Source organism: Eptesicus fuscus, chromosome 10 (assembly GCF_027574615.1).
Source record: "Eptesicus fuscus isolate TK198812 chromosome 10, DD_ASM_mEF_20220401, whole genome shotgun sequence".
Taxonomy (NCBI): domain Eukaryota; kingdom Metazoa; phylum Chordata; class Mammalia; order Chiroptera; family Vespertilionidae; genus Eptesicus; species Eptesicus fuscus.
In genome coordinates this window covers 93,475,725-93,489,210 of record NC_072482.1, presented here as the reverse complement: position 1 = coordinate 93,489,210, position 13,486 = coordinate 93,475,725, and the positions used below count along the sequence as shown (strand labels likewise).

Genomic DNA, 13,486 nt, shown 5'->3' with positions numbered 1-13,486 from the left:
GAGTTCAAAACCACAGTTATAAGGTTTTTCAAGAATTTCATGGAAAAGGCCGATAAATTCAATGAGACCCTCGAGGATATGAAAAAGGACCAACTAGAAATTAAACATACACTGAGATAAAAAATATTATACAGAGACCCAAAAGCAGACTAGAGGATTGCAAGAATCAACTCAAAGATTTGGAATACAAAGAGGCCAAGGACACTCCTCCAGAGAAGCATGAAGAGAAGAGAATTCAGAAAGTTGAAGATAGTGTAAGAAGCCTCTGGGACAACTTCAAGCGAACCAACATCAGAATTATGGGGGTACCAGAAGAAGAGAGAGAGCAAGATGCTGAAAACCTATTTGAAGAAATAATGAACGAAAACTTCCCCCACCTGATGAAAGAAATAGACTTACAAGTCCAGGAAGCGCACAGAACCCCAAACAAAAGGAATCCAAAGAGGACCACACCAAGACACATCATAATTAAAATGCCAAGAGCAAAAGACAAAGAGAGAATCTTACAAGCAGCAAGAGAAAAACAGTTTGTTACCTACAAGGGAGCTCCCATACGATTATCAGCTAATTTCTCAACAGAAACCATGCAGGCCAGACGGGAGTGGCAAGAAATATTCAAAGTGATGAATAGCAGGAACCTACAATCAAGACTACTCTACCCAGCAAAGTTATCATTCAGAATTGAAGGGCAGATAAAGAGCTTCACAGATAAGAAAAAGCTAAAGGAGTTCATCACCACCAAACCAGCATTATATGAAATGCTGAAAGGTATTCTTTAAAAAGAGGAAAAAGAAGAAGAAAGATAAAAATTATGAACAACAAATACATATCTATCAACAAGTGAATCTAAAAGTCAAGTGAATTAAAAATCTGAGGAACAGAATAAACTGGTGAACTTAATAGAATCAGAGGCATAGAATGGGAGTGGATTGATAATTCTTAGGGGGAAAGGGGTGTCTGTGTGGAGAGTATGGGAAGAGACTGGACAAAAATCATACACCTATGGATAAGGACAGCGGGGGGGAGGTAGGGGCAGAGGGGGGTGGGAACTGGGTGGTGGGGAGATATGTGGGGAAAAAGGAGAAACAATTGTAATCTGAACAATAAAGATTCATTAAAAAAAAAAAGAAAAACAAAAGAAAGAAACAAAACAAAACAAAACAAAAAAACAGAAAGGGCAGAACAGGGGAGGGAGGTCAGCGTTGTAGACGCAGAAGTGACTGGACAGCTAGTGAGCTGCATGAAGGCCTGAGGGGCAGACAGGCAAGGGCCTCCCCAAAGATGCCCAGTCCCTGGCCCCTGAGACTACATTCCCCACCAGTCAAAAGGGAGTTGGTGGGTTGTAGGTTATGGGCCTTGAGATGGGAGATGACCCAAAATGATGAGGGCAGGGCCCGTCTGCAAAAGCAGGGAGGCTCTGGCAGAGGTCAGAGCAATGGCAGGAGGGAAGGAAGGAGAGATTCACAGTGTGAGAGGGACGTGATCCGCTGTTGCTGGCTTTGCAGAGAAAAGGAGTCATGAGCCAGGGAATGCATCAAGAAACGGGGACCTGTCCTGTTCCCCAGGAATTCAGCCAGTCCCTGAGTGAGCCTGGGAGAGGATGCTCCCCGGGCCTTCAGGTAAGAGTCCAGGTTGGACAACACCTTGAATTCAGCCTCGTGGGACCCGGAGCAGAACACAGCCGGGCCCACTGGACTCTGACCTGTAGGGCTGTGAGATAATACATTTATCAACTTGTGGCTCTTCGTTACAGCAGCCACAGGAAGCTCATACAGCCGGGCACGTGCTGCGAGGGGCAGGTCGAGGCCACCAGGCTCCTGAACGTGGGGCCAGGCTTAGGAAACAGCCTCGAGGGGACGACATCGGGCTGTGGGGGAGGGTCAGCAGTGCGATGTGGCAACCCTGGAAAGACAGCAGCTGAGGTTTTTGTGAGTGTTCACACACCGGGCCGTGGGAAAACTCTTTACCTCCGCCTGCGAGTGATCTTCCGAGAGAAAATAAGCTAAAATGTTGCTCTGGACCAAATAAGAGCATTTCTCTCCCCCCTGCCCCCTCCCCACTTTCCATGTGAATAGTTTCTGCAGCAAAGTCGGCGTGCCACCCCGATACATCGCCACTCCTTCCTCCCTTCCATCAGCAACACCTGCCCCTTCCCTCATGGGGAACACAGTGCACTTGCCTCTACAGATTCCGAGCACAGCCAGCCCGTGAGAGCCGCAGACTGTGCTCTGGCGGGAGGCCTGGCAGAGCTGCCCGCCGCAGCCGGCGCCTCCTGGAGATCACTCCCCCACGCATGTGAGCATGCTCACACATGTCCCGAATAGTTGGTTTTGTTGGCGCAGCACTGTCTAGTACAGAGTGGTGGTTGACTACTGTAACAAATAGCCACAAATTTAGAGGCTTAAAGCCAAGAACTGAGGCACAAAAGGGTTTAAAGAAATGACCTGAACCTCCTAGTCAGCTGTGATGGAGCAGGAAGTAAAGCTGTGGCCCGTCCAGGACTCGCTACCGGTCTTTCCTTAGGCCTCATCCCAGGATTGTGAGGTGACAAGATCCTCCCTGGGTGGGGAGGTCTGCAGTGGACGGCACCCCCCGCCCCCACCAACAGGCCCAGCCACACACTGTGCCGCTCAGCGGGGAGGGCGTGTCTGCAGGTGCCCAGACAACCACGTGGAGCAGCGGGCAGCCCGAAGGCCCCGGGAGCGGAGCAGCTGAGCTCCCTCAGCCTCCCCCACAGCGAGGAGTCCCCGTCACTGACGTCAGTCCATGCCTCCCCCCCACCTACCACCCCCCGCTCCGGACAGATGTAGGCAGGTGATGGGTACATCTCAGTCCCTTTCTTAAGAGTTCCTACCCCGAGATGAGGACTCCTGGGAATAATGGGGAGTTCAAGTCCAGGCCACCTGGTTACCTGAAGACGAGAGAGAGCTTGGGCCCAGATGGAGCGGTCAGTGGGGCCGGCTGGCGGGCGCCACACCAATGAGTGGAAAACCTCAGTGGACAGCGAAGGGAGTGGGAGCCCACGCAAGAACCTAATGGGTGAACATCTGCCTTTCACGGAGTTCAAAATACTACGGTACGTGCCCGTATATGCTGTGAGGATGGGACGCACCCACCCGACGTGAGAGTGACCATGTTTGGTCCCTCCAGGGCTGGGAAAGGTGTTCCGTTCCTGAAAGTTCATACGGGTCACCTGTCCTGCCCAGAGGAAGGCCAAACTGACCCCAGACAGAACCCAGACAGAAGCTCACGGGGTTCCCCCCTGGGGGCTGCCAGCCAAGAACGGGCCCACACAGGGACACCCATAAGGGTTCTGTAAGGACCACCCGCTGATCGGAACGAAGCCAGTCTGTAGCTTGCAGCCCCGCTTCCCCCCAGACCAACCCGCTGCAACACATCCATGTGGGTTCCTGGGGGCGGGCAAGAGCGCACACCTGCTTTCTCGCTAGAGAGCACGGCGACCGAGACTGGGCGACACGCGCCCCTCGGAGCTGGAGCATTCGGACGCCACTCCTCACGCCAGGGAACGTTAGGGAGTTCTCCGATGCCTCACGGGACAAAAAGGAATACGATTGCTGAGAAGACAAGCCAGGGCACAGGGCGGAGAGGCAGGTGACCGAGGAGGGCGGTCCGACACGTGGCACCTCAGCCTCGCACACCACACCACACCCACAAAGGATATCTGGCGGGACTGTCCTTGATCGCATTGAGGAATCCCGTTTGCTGTGAACCTGTGGGCACAAAACCAACATTTAGTATGAAGACCAACATCCAGTATTCAAACATTCCCCTCCAGAAAGACAGCCTCAGGCGGAGCTCTCTCATCGGCACGAAAACCACCGGCGTCTCCGGATCAGTGAAATAACTGTACTGCGTGTGTGCTGCGGCCCCGGGCACGGTCCTGGATGGCGACGCCACTGAAGTTACTCAACGGGAAAGTGGCAGATTCACAACGAGAGGCAACAGCTGCAGGATGGTTTTTCAGTCAAAGCAGACGGACGTCTGCATCCTCTCCCATACACTGTAGTTCTGATGCCTCCTTCGTTTCCCTCATCCTAATAGGAAAACAGAATACTGCAGGCGGTTTCCCCCTCTTCTTTCATGAAAGACTGTTTCCCCAGGGTTTGTTAGCTTCTGACCCTGGAGGTCCTAGACACGAGGCTACATATGAAATTACGTCTTTCTCTGCCCAGAGGACACACACGCATCACGCTGAAGTCTACTGCTGACTCCTTGTGGGTTGAAAACGCTTTATGCCAGAAAACATTTCTTTAAGGGCTTGAGTGAAGATGCATCTGACGAGAGGCGATCTTTAGTTTACGGGTTGACATTGTAGTTTCTGTGACTCAGCCCATGGGAGGAACTGTGGATGTCCCACTGTGGGGTGATGCGGGTCCCTGATGTGCTACGCAGAGCCCCGTGTTTGGGGACCTGGTGTGGCCCCGGGCAGCGATGAGATGACCAGGGAGGGCTGATAGGAACAGGATGGTCCTAGTGCATTCCCGTGGCACACGGCGCTGGCGTGGCTGCAGTGTGGGAGTTACAGCAGGGTCCCAGGCCCCACTGTGTGCGTGGAAACCTGTCCAGCGATGGGAAGGCTGTGAGTGGACGGCTCCACATTCTTCCTCAAGTTCCCATTCCCTCTGTGCGTCCTCCCCTCCTCTCTGCGCCCACTGGCCACAGCAGAGGCACGAGGATGTGCCTCGTGAACTAGGATGTCAGCCCCTGGGAGAGCTAACAAGGAAAGCTTAGGGCTCCCTCTTCCATCCCTGCTAGGGCCATAGGGCGAAACCAGCAGGGGGAGTGGCAGGTCTTCGAGCAAACACAACTTTGAGGCAAGATGAGACCCGAAGCAATGATTTCTCTGTCCCTCCTGGACCTGACTTGTATCACTTTCCCAAACTCTCCTTCTTCTGTGAGAATTCCAGACCTCGCCTTGTCAGGGATCTGCAATAACAGATCCTCACCCCACTGTACCCTCCCAGCCCCGTCCCCCACGACCTGGCAGGGAGAACTCGGGTGACAGCTCCCCAGCTGCAATCTTAGGCGGTCATGGGGACTAAGATCAAGCCAAATGGGGGGTATGGAGGGGGCGCTGGGGTGCAGAGCAAGAGGAGAGGAAAATCATTATTTGTGTTTGTACAATACATTCGGGTAACTTGTGGACAGATCCGTTCCAAATGCGTTTTGTGTGGAGACTGGATTAACAATGCACAAGCATAAAGCCACAGCAAACCTGTTTTCTGAGCTCGGGTGAGTGAAGTGTAAAGGAGGTGACAGTGAAATGTACATCACAACCCGCTGTGGTCAGGCGCGTGCGCGCGCGCGCGCGTGTGTGTGTGTGTGTGTGTGTGTGTTCCCAGAATTTGTATATGTGGCTGAGCAAATAAAATGGGCCCTTATTATCCAGAATGTACTAGGGGTATCAGTTAATAATGGCGGATTTTTTAATCAAAGAAAACACGATAATTTCAAGAGAAACATCAAAAGTGCTTTATTCAAAGTAATGTCCATCGCTAGCTATATATTTCCCCCATCTTTCAGGAAATTTGTGGATGCCGTCCCAATAGAACTTTTCTTATTTTGAGGCAGACCATTCAGAGACCCCATTTTCCACTTCTTCGTACGTTTTGAAGTGCTGCTCAGCAAGTTCTAGTGAATACAGCAGGTGGGTTAATACTTCCCAGGCGAGATCTTTTAACATGTCTTTAACTGGTTTTGAAGTGTGTGATGGTGCATCATCATGAAGCAAAATTACTTTGCCATGTCTTCTGGCACATTCTGGTCGTTTCACAATCAAAGCATGGTTCAAATTGATTATTTGTTGTTGGTAGCGATCAGTATTAACGGTTTCACCTGGTTTTAGAAGCTCATAGTACACCACACCTTCCTGATCCCACCAAACTCAGAGCATTGTCTTCTTTCCAAAGTGATTTGGCCTTGCAGTCGATGTTGATGGTTGACCTGGATCAACCCATGATTTTGTACATTTGGGATTCTCAACGCTGCCTGTAACTCCCACAATGCAGCCACTTTTCGCCAGTCACAATTTGATGCAAAAAAGACTTTCTTTCATGATGTTGAAACAACATTTTACTGATGACTTTTCGGTTTTCCATGTGTCTTTCGTTCAGTTGATGTGGCACCCATTTTCCTTCCTTAAAATCTTTCCCATTACTTGTAAACGATCAGAAATTGCTTGCTGAGCAACGTTTAATCTTTCTGCAAGTTGTTTTTTAGTTTGACACGCATCTTCATCCAATAATGCTTGTCATTGTTGGTCTTCAAACTTTTTCGGTTGACCTGGACGTTCTTTGTCTTTCACATCGAAATCATCACTTTTAAAGTGTTTAAACCCTTGTTCACAAGATCTTGAGATGGAGCATGTTCATCATAAGCTTCCCGAAGTATATGATAACTTTTTCTTCAAAATAAAGTAATGAATTAAAACTTCCCGCAAATGCTCTTTTTTTTGGCACGAAATTCAACATTTTTAAGCGTAAAAATATCTACGATGTTAACACCTTCAGAAAATTTGACATATAAAATTTTGAAGCTTGCTGTCAATACAACAAAATAGCACACATATCAAATCGCATATATACCAACATATGTGTAACTCCATCTATTAAAAAAAATCCTCATTATTAACCGGTACACCTAGTAAGGGCAAGGCCATACATACAATGTGATTATATATACCAGTATAGGAAAGCATTCTGAAGCTACTAAAGATGACAGAAAAATGTAATGTTTAGCCTTAGCTGGTTTGGCTTAGTGGTTGGAGCGTTGGCCCATGGACTGAAGGGTCCTGGGTTTGATTCTGGTCAGGGGCACGTACCTCGGTTGCAGGCTCTATCCAGGGCCCTTAGGGGGCAACCAATCGATGTGTCTCTCTCACATAGATGTTTTCTCTCTCTCTCTGCCTCTCCCCCTCCCTTCCACTATATCTAAAAGTCAATGGAAAAAATATTCTCGGAGGAGGATTAACAAAATACGTAAAGTTTAAACACTGTTTTGTAGTGTCATAGAAAATGTGCTGGAACAGCACATTACTTCTCCACAGGTGTGTACGCAATCGCGTCTTCTCTCGATTCTTTGGATCCCGGCTGCTTTTGCCATTATCCAACTGAAAATTGCAGAGCCATGCTGGCATCCCCCCCAGGCCGCGTGGGGGAGGTCTGAACCAATGTCACCTCTGTTCTTGCAGCCCCGCCAAGTGATGGCGCTCAGGCATATGTTACAAATCTGTGTCACCTTCAGATGAAGGGATTTCAGTAAGAAAAAATGGGAACTAGGATTTAAAATGCTGTTAAAATTTTGGGTACTCCACTTAATGTCCAAAATTGACCAATATCTAAAAAGAACTAATGTGAGTCCGACTGGTATGGCTCAGAGGTTGAGCGTTGACCTATGAAACAGGAGGTCATGTTCGATTCCAGATTGCAGGCTCAATCCCCAGTGTGGGGTGTACAGGAGGTAGCTGATCCATGATTCTCTCTTTGATGTTTCCATCTCTTTCTCTCTCTCCCTTCCTCTCTGTAATCAATAAAAATATACTTTAAAATAAAAATAAAAAGAACTAATGTGAAACTTTCCTTACCATCCACTTCCCCAGGCCCACACAGGCCCATACAGCCCCCCTGGAGAGAAGAGGAGGAAACATTTCTGACTGCAGCCTCAGTGCACCCCTTTGAGGTTTGAGAGCTGCTGCTTGGGAGGAAAGTGAGGCATGTACTCAGATACTTTCTGGAACATTCCAGAAAGAGGCTCTGTACTTGCTAACGTGGCTGTACTTCAGGAATGTGGACAAGAGGCCCCGCTGGTCTTTAATGTTGCTAATGGCACTGTAATGGGAGTTTAAAGGCTTAAATTTATAGTTCAAAGCCAATTAACTTCCTTCTCATCACTGCCTACTGTAGGAAAGTAAAAGGCCAAGAGACAAAAGGAACTCAGAGTTACGGCCTTCAGAATGGGAATGAAAAATGCCATTTGCTTAGGCGGATATATATCTCAAAGTTCTTTACATCCAAATCTCATTTCTAACCAGGCTGCTTCCTTTAAATGCCCGCCGTAGCTTCCTAATGTTCTAGCAGATAACTGAACATCTTGTCCAATGTGTACCTTTAACATGTAGATCTGTGTGCAAGAAAACACAGGCGTTATCCCCACACCTTTTTCTAGGGAGGTGACTGCTCTGCTTAAGTAGATACCACGTCAAAATGTTAAAAAGCTCGGTCATTAGTGCAGCACAATATCCTTTGAGAAAATGTGGGGGTGATTCTTCCTGGGGGCTCCTTAGCAGACGGGAAAGTGCAGTCACTGAGGTGGGAATAGGGACAAGTATCAAGGAAAAAGTGGGGGAGCCTGTCCCAGGTGTGACCTTGGAAAGATGGGGGATGGGGAGTGGAAAGGAGGGGGCTGAGGTAGGAGGGAGGAAGGCAGAAGCAAAGGGGGAAGGGGCAGCGGAAGTGAGGAGGGGACAGGGAGAAGGTGGAGAGAAGGAAGAGAAAGCCCGGAATGATCAAAATAGTAAATCAAACTTAAATCAGAAAACCAAAGTCAGGCAAATGGCTACATACGTAATCTGATCCCACCAGCATACTTACGAAGAATGACGTGGGTGATAACGAATGCAAATATAAAGACTGTCAGAAAAGACAGAGATAAAATAAACATATAAAAAAATCTGTAGTTTCTTTTCCCCACACAGTTGCCTACCCAGGGACAGTGGTGATCAAACCGTTCTGAAAAGAGAGGCAGAAAAGAAAAAAAAGGGGAATCAATTAATAAAGTGTCTTTTTACATGAAGGAGCCCCCCCCCCCGCCCCAATGCTGATAACGTAACAATAATATAACTACGTATTTACACATGCACCACTCAGAGCAAGGCTTAACATGAAGACATTTCAAGAACATGATTATTCTTTCAACAGAACTTGTCTGTTCAAAGGAAACCGAGTACACATTTATTCTCATTACAATTAGAAAAGTAAGAGTTCACCCTTCGGTAAAACAACAAATGCAAATAGAAGGACTCTGGTTCACAGAACAGTCTTTCCTTAAGACGGTACCAACACCTCTGACTTGAGAGCTGGACAGGATGGTGTGGGGTCCCCGCCTTTGTGGGTACAGGTTCTCATGGTGACCAGACAGAGAGGTCCCCAGGGGCCAGGGACAGGACAGGGGGACAATCCCTGGTCTCCCATCCTAATGACGACTGTTTCCTAAGAAATGTCTCCGCTATTTCAATAGTCGGAGAAGAAGTGATATTTTAAAAAATATATTTTTATTGATTTCAGAGAGGAAGGGAGTGGAGGAGAGATAGAAACTTCAATGATGAGAGAGAACCATGGATCGGCTATCTCCTGCACGCCCCCCACTGGGGATTGGGCCCGCAATGCGGGCAGCTGCCCAGACTGGGAATTGAACCCGTGACCTCCTGGTTCACAGGCTGACACTCAACCACTGAGTCATAAGAAGCAGCCAGTCCTCGCAGAGGATCTGGAGAGAAGTCTCAGAGCTCACGGTCCTGGTGACAAGCCAGTGGCTCTAAGATGCTGACCCTCCAAGGAAAGCAATTCTGACTGGTGTGCCCACGTGAGTGACGGACTCCGAGCGCAGCGGGAGAGGGAACCCCTGAGTCAAACCATGCCATTCCCCCATGTCAGTGACCTACACAGGCTGCGCCATGGCGAGGTCCACACGCAGAAGTGCACAGAGAAAACACGTGAATCAGCCAGACTTCCCCAAGACTGAGGCTGTCGTCTTGGGAGACCTCTCCCTCTCGGCACAGGAGCGCAGGAAATGGGTGCGGCGAGGAGGCTGGGCCAGAGGCACGGGGACGGAGCCTCCATTCCAGCTGTGAGGCCGACCTCCAAATCCTCTTCCCTGGGCTCACAGCTGCAGAGGACAGCAGGGCGTGGGGGCAGGGGCACAGCTAACAGTGTGGGCCCCACCCAGGGCCAGGCTGCCTCTGCCCCTCTCCACGGACACTTGCTCTCACGGGCAAGCTCTTTACCCCAAGTTCCAACACCAACTCTACCGGATGGCGCCAAAGTGGCCACATGCCGCTGTCAGCAACAGCCTCGCGCTGAGCCACCTGCCATCTCAGCCTTGACCCGAGAGAACTTCCCTTCTCCCTCCCCAAACACAGTCCTCCTCCCACTTCCCGCCTCCTTCTGTCAACCCAGAATCCCACCATTCTTTTTTTCCCCCTTTAATCCTCACCTGAAGATACGTTTTTATTGATTTTTAAAATATTTTTAAAATATATTTTTATTGATTTTTTACAGAGAGGAAGGGAGAGGGATAGAGAGTTAGAAACATCGATGAGAGAGAAACATCGATCAGCTGCTTCTTGCACACTCCCCACTGGGGATGTGCCCGCAACCAAGGTACATGCCCTTGACCGGAATTGAACCTGGGACCCTTGAGTCCGCAGGCCGACGCTCTATCCACTGAGCCAAACTGGCCAGGGCTTTATTGATTTTGAGAGAGAGAGAGAGAGAGAGAGAGAGAGAGACATTGATCGGTTGCCTCCCATACACACCCCGACCAGGGGTCGAACCCGCTACCTTTATGGTATATGGGATGACGCTCCGACCGACTGAGCCATGTGGCCGGGGCCCAGGCACCATTCTTGACTCCGTTCTTTCCCTCACCCTCACATCCCACCCACGAGCAAGTCCCATCAGCAACTCTCACTGTTATCTAACATTATCTTAGTTATTTGCTTTTCTCTGCCAACCCTACTCTGAGCCACTGATAAAATCTGTCACATAAGTGAATAAACCTTCTTACCACCAACAGGACACCGGGCGAGCACGCGCATTGCCCGACGTCAGAGCTGACGTGCAGCAAGGCTGGGAGGGGACCCGGCTCCACGGGCCTCCGGACCTGACCACTAAACGCCCGGTGCCGGCAGTGAGCATGCGCCAGTGCCCGGCAGGATCAAGGGCGAGGCCTGCCGCGAAGGAAAACAGCCACACGCGCCCCGCGCCTCCAGGCGTCCCTCATCTTCTCCAGGGAGGACACTTTCAGCCTCCAAATCCTCCCAGTCCAAGGCATGAACTCCAACAGAGGGACACCCACCTCAGCATGGAAATCAGGCTGCTCTCCCGCCGCACACAACATCCTCCCTCTGGGGTCAAGGATAAACTGGGACGGGGTGAGGGGTGGGGGTGGCTCGCCCAGTCCCGTACGGTTCTGCTCTGAACGCCCTGGCCTTGGCTCCGGGAGTGGGGGAAGCCCAGGAGCTGCCTGGGGTCGGTTTGAAGGGGAGGCTTATGGTAGTGTTACTCGGTTTCCAGGGAAGAAGAGCATAGAGTCTGGGCCCGAGCTGACACAGGCGTGGCTCCTGGGGACCTGGCTGAAGCAGCCGCTGGAAGGGACAACATCTGGAGGAGGAGAGGCCGACAGCTGGCAGCGTGAGCTGCGTGCAACCACAACATCTGAGACGCTTCAAACAATATTATTAGAGGCCGGTGTGTGTATTTCTGTGGAAACACTGACGGGGTGCGCTCTGTCCTGGGGGGCGGGGCGGGGTGTGTGCGATGGGTGGGTCTTTGAAAAAGCACTTTGGAGTCATTGCTACATCCTGGGTTCTGAAGACGCTCCTGCCAGAGGGAGGGGCCTCTGTGCACAGCATCTGGGCAGGATTCCTGGGAGCTCTTCCCTACGAGGCCGCCCAGGAACAGAGCCTGGGGGAGGGAAAGTGGTGGGGGGGCGCTACACCTAGAAGGTTCTCTAATCACAGAGACCGAGTCAGCGCAGGGCGTGTGTGCGTGTGTGCGTGTGTGTGTGCGCGCGTGTGTGTGTGTGTGTGCTGATCACACCTGTTAGCATCTCACTGCCCTGGGATAGTTGGTGGGTTTTCTTCTCCTTCCCCAGGTGAGGCTGTGAAGTGAGAAATCACTTCTCGTCACCCCAGGAGCCCTGGCCCCGATGCAAGTGCTTGGCGGGGAGCAGACGCGCCCCAATACGCTCTAAGTGAGGGGAGAGACGCCTTCGGCTGCCCTTAGTATTCCTGACCCCGGCTCCTGCTGCCAGGGGGAGACACGGGAAAGTGACAGCAAAGGTGAGATTCGGCAGCCGGCCGCAGGGAGAGGCAGGGCCTGTGGAATCTGAACCTGTTCGGGGAGGCTGAGCTGACAGGGCCGCGCCGACGGCTGTCCGGCTGTCCGTGTGCATCAGCTCCGGGGAGACGGGGCCTCCTGCTGCCAGCGGAGGCAGAGGTGGGTCAGTAACCACAGTGCACAGGACGCCTCGGGGAGACCCGGAGGCTGCGGGGGAGTTCAAGGGGGGGGGGCAGCAGTTCCAAAAAGTCACCTGCCCTCAGCTTCTAAGTGGGGAAGAAGGTTCCTTTAAAATGGCCAGTAAAACCACAGTCTAGGAAAAGGCGACACATCCTATTTTGTTAGTCCCAAACGCTAAGTAATAACGAAAAGGATATTATTGACGATGATGAAAACTACCATCCACTGAGCGCCCGTGACGTCATTATTGCCTTTATCCTTGACCACAGCCCACACTTTCCACAAGAGGGCGCTCCCAGGGAGGTGAGGAGGGGCCCCCAGGACCCGCAGGCGCTGAGCTGCGTGGCAACACCTTTCCCGATTAATCCTTTACCCATAAGCGTCTATAGACGCACATTCAAAACATCGTGGCGTGTGGGGATGGTCTCCATTTTGGACGGGTGGCAGTTAATGGTTCAATGAAGGTTTCATTTCTGGGAGAGATGGAATATAAAAAAGAGCCCTTAAAAACAAGGAGGAACGGAGAAGTATTAAAATTGGATGGGACAGGAAAATCCACTGAAATATTAAGGGAAAAGTATTTGCAAATGTTGGGTGTGAGTACAATGTTCAAAAATGTTCAGAATTAGAAATGTCCCCGAAGTTGGGCTCTAACCTAGGCCCTGGAGAGTGGGGTGCAGGGAGAGATGAGGTCAGACCTCAGGCCCGGCGCAGGCTGGACACCTGGACTGCCCATGAGCGTGGGCTCGGGGAGCCGGGGCCTCCGCGTGGTCAGGAGAAGGGGTCACACCCAGCTCCGCTCTCCATGGGTGACTGCGGGTGTGAAACTACAGACGTAAACATGCAACTGAAATGTGAGACTCCTACTTTGAATGGTAATTAGATTTTAATTAAGTTAAATGTTTTTAAAGGTATGAAGTGGAAAAGGATGTTTCTTTAAACCTAGGACATTTTAGCTCAGCCAGCGTGGCTTAGTGGTTGAGCATTGACCTATGAACCAGGAGGTCACAGTTCAATTCCTGGTCAGGTCACATGCCCGGGTTGCGGGCTGGATCCCTAGTGGGGGCCTGCAGGAGGCAGCAGATCAATGATTCTCTCTCATCATTGATGTTTTATCTCTCTCTCCCTCTCCTTTTCTCTCTGAAATCAGTAAGAATATATGAAAAAAAAAATCTTTAACTGACTTAAGTGCCAGAGGACCACATTCTTAGACACTAAATAACTCATGC

At 50.6% G+C, this 13,486-nt stretch overlaps 1 protein-coding gene across 3 annotated transcripts in view; it reads right to left on the bottom strand.

Moving 5' to 3' along the window:
- The window catches only part of ZDHHC14 (zinc finger DHHC-type palmitoyltransferase 14), a 182,502-nt gene that overhangs the window by 18,321 nt on the left and 150,695 nt on the right, over positions 1-13,486 (bottom strand). For 2 of the 3 annotated variants that reach the window (XM_008154669.3, XM_008154670.2), the window contains exons 4-5: positions 8,610-8,747; positions 3,683-3,731 (exon numbers count right to left, since the gene is read on the bottom strand). In XM_008154669.3, coding sequence (XP_008152891.2) covers positions 3,683-3,731; positions 8,610-8,747 — 187 coding nt within the window. The remainder of the gene's footprint in view (positions 1-3,682; positions 3,732-8,609; positions 8,748-13,486) is intronic. The other variant, XM_028129870.2, reaches the window with a different exon arrangement.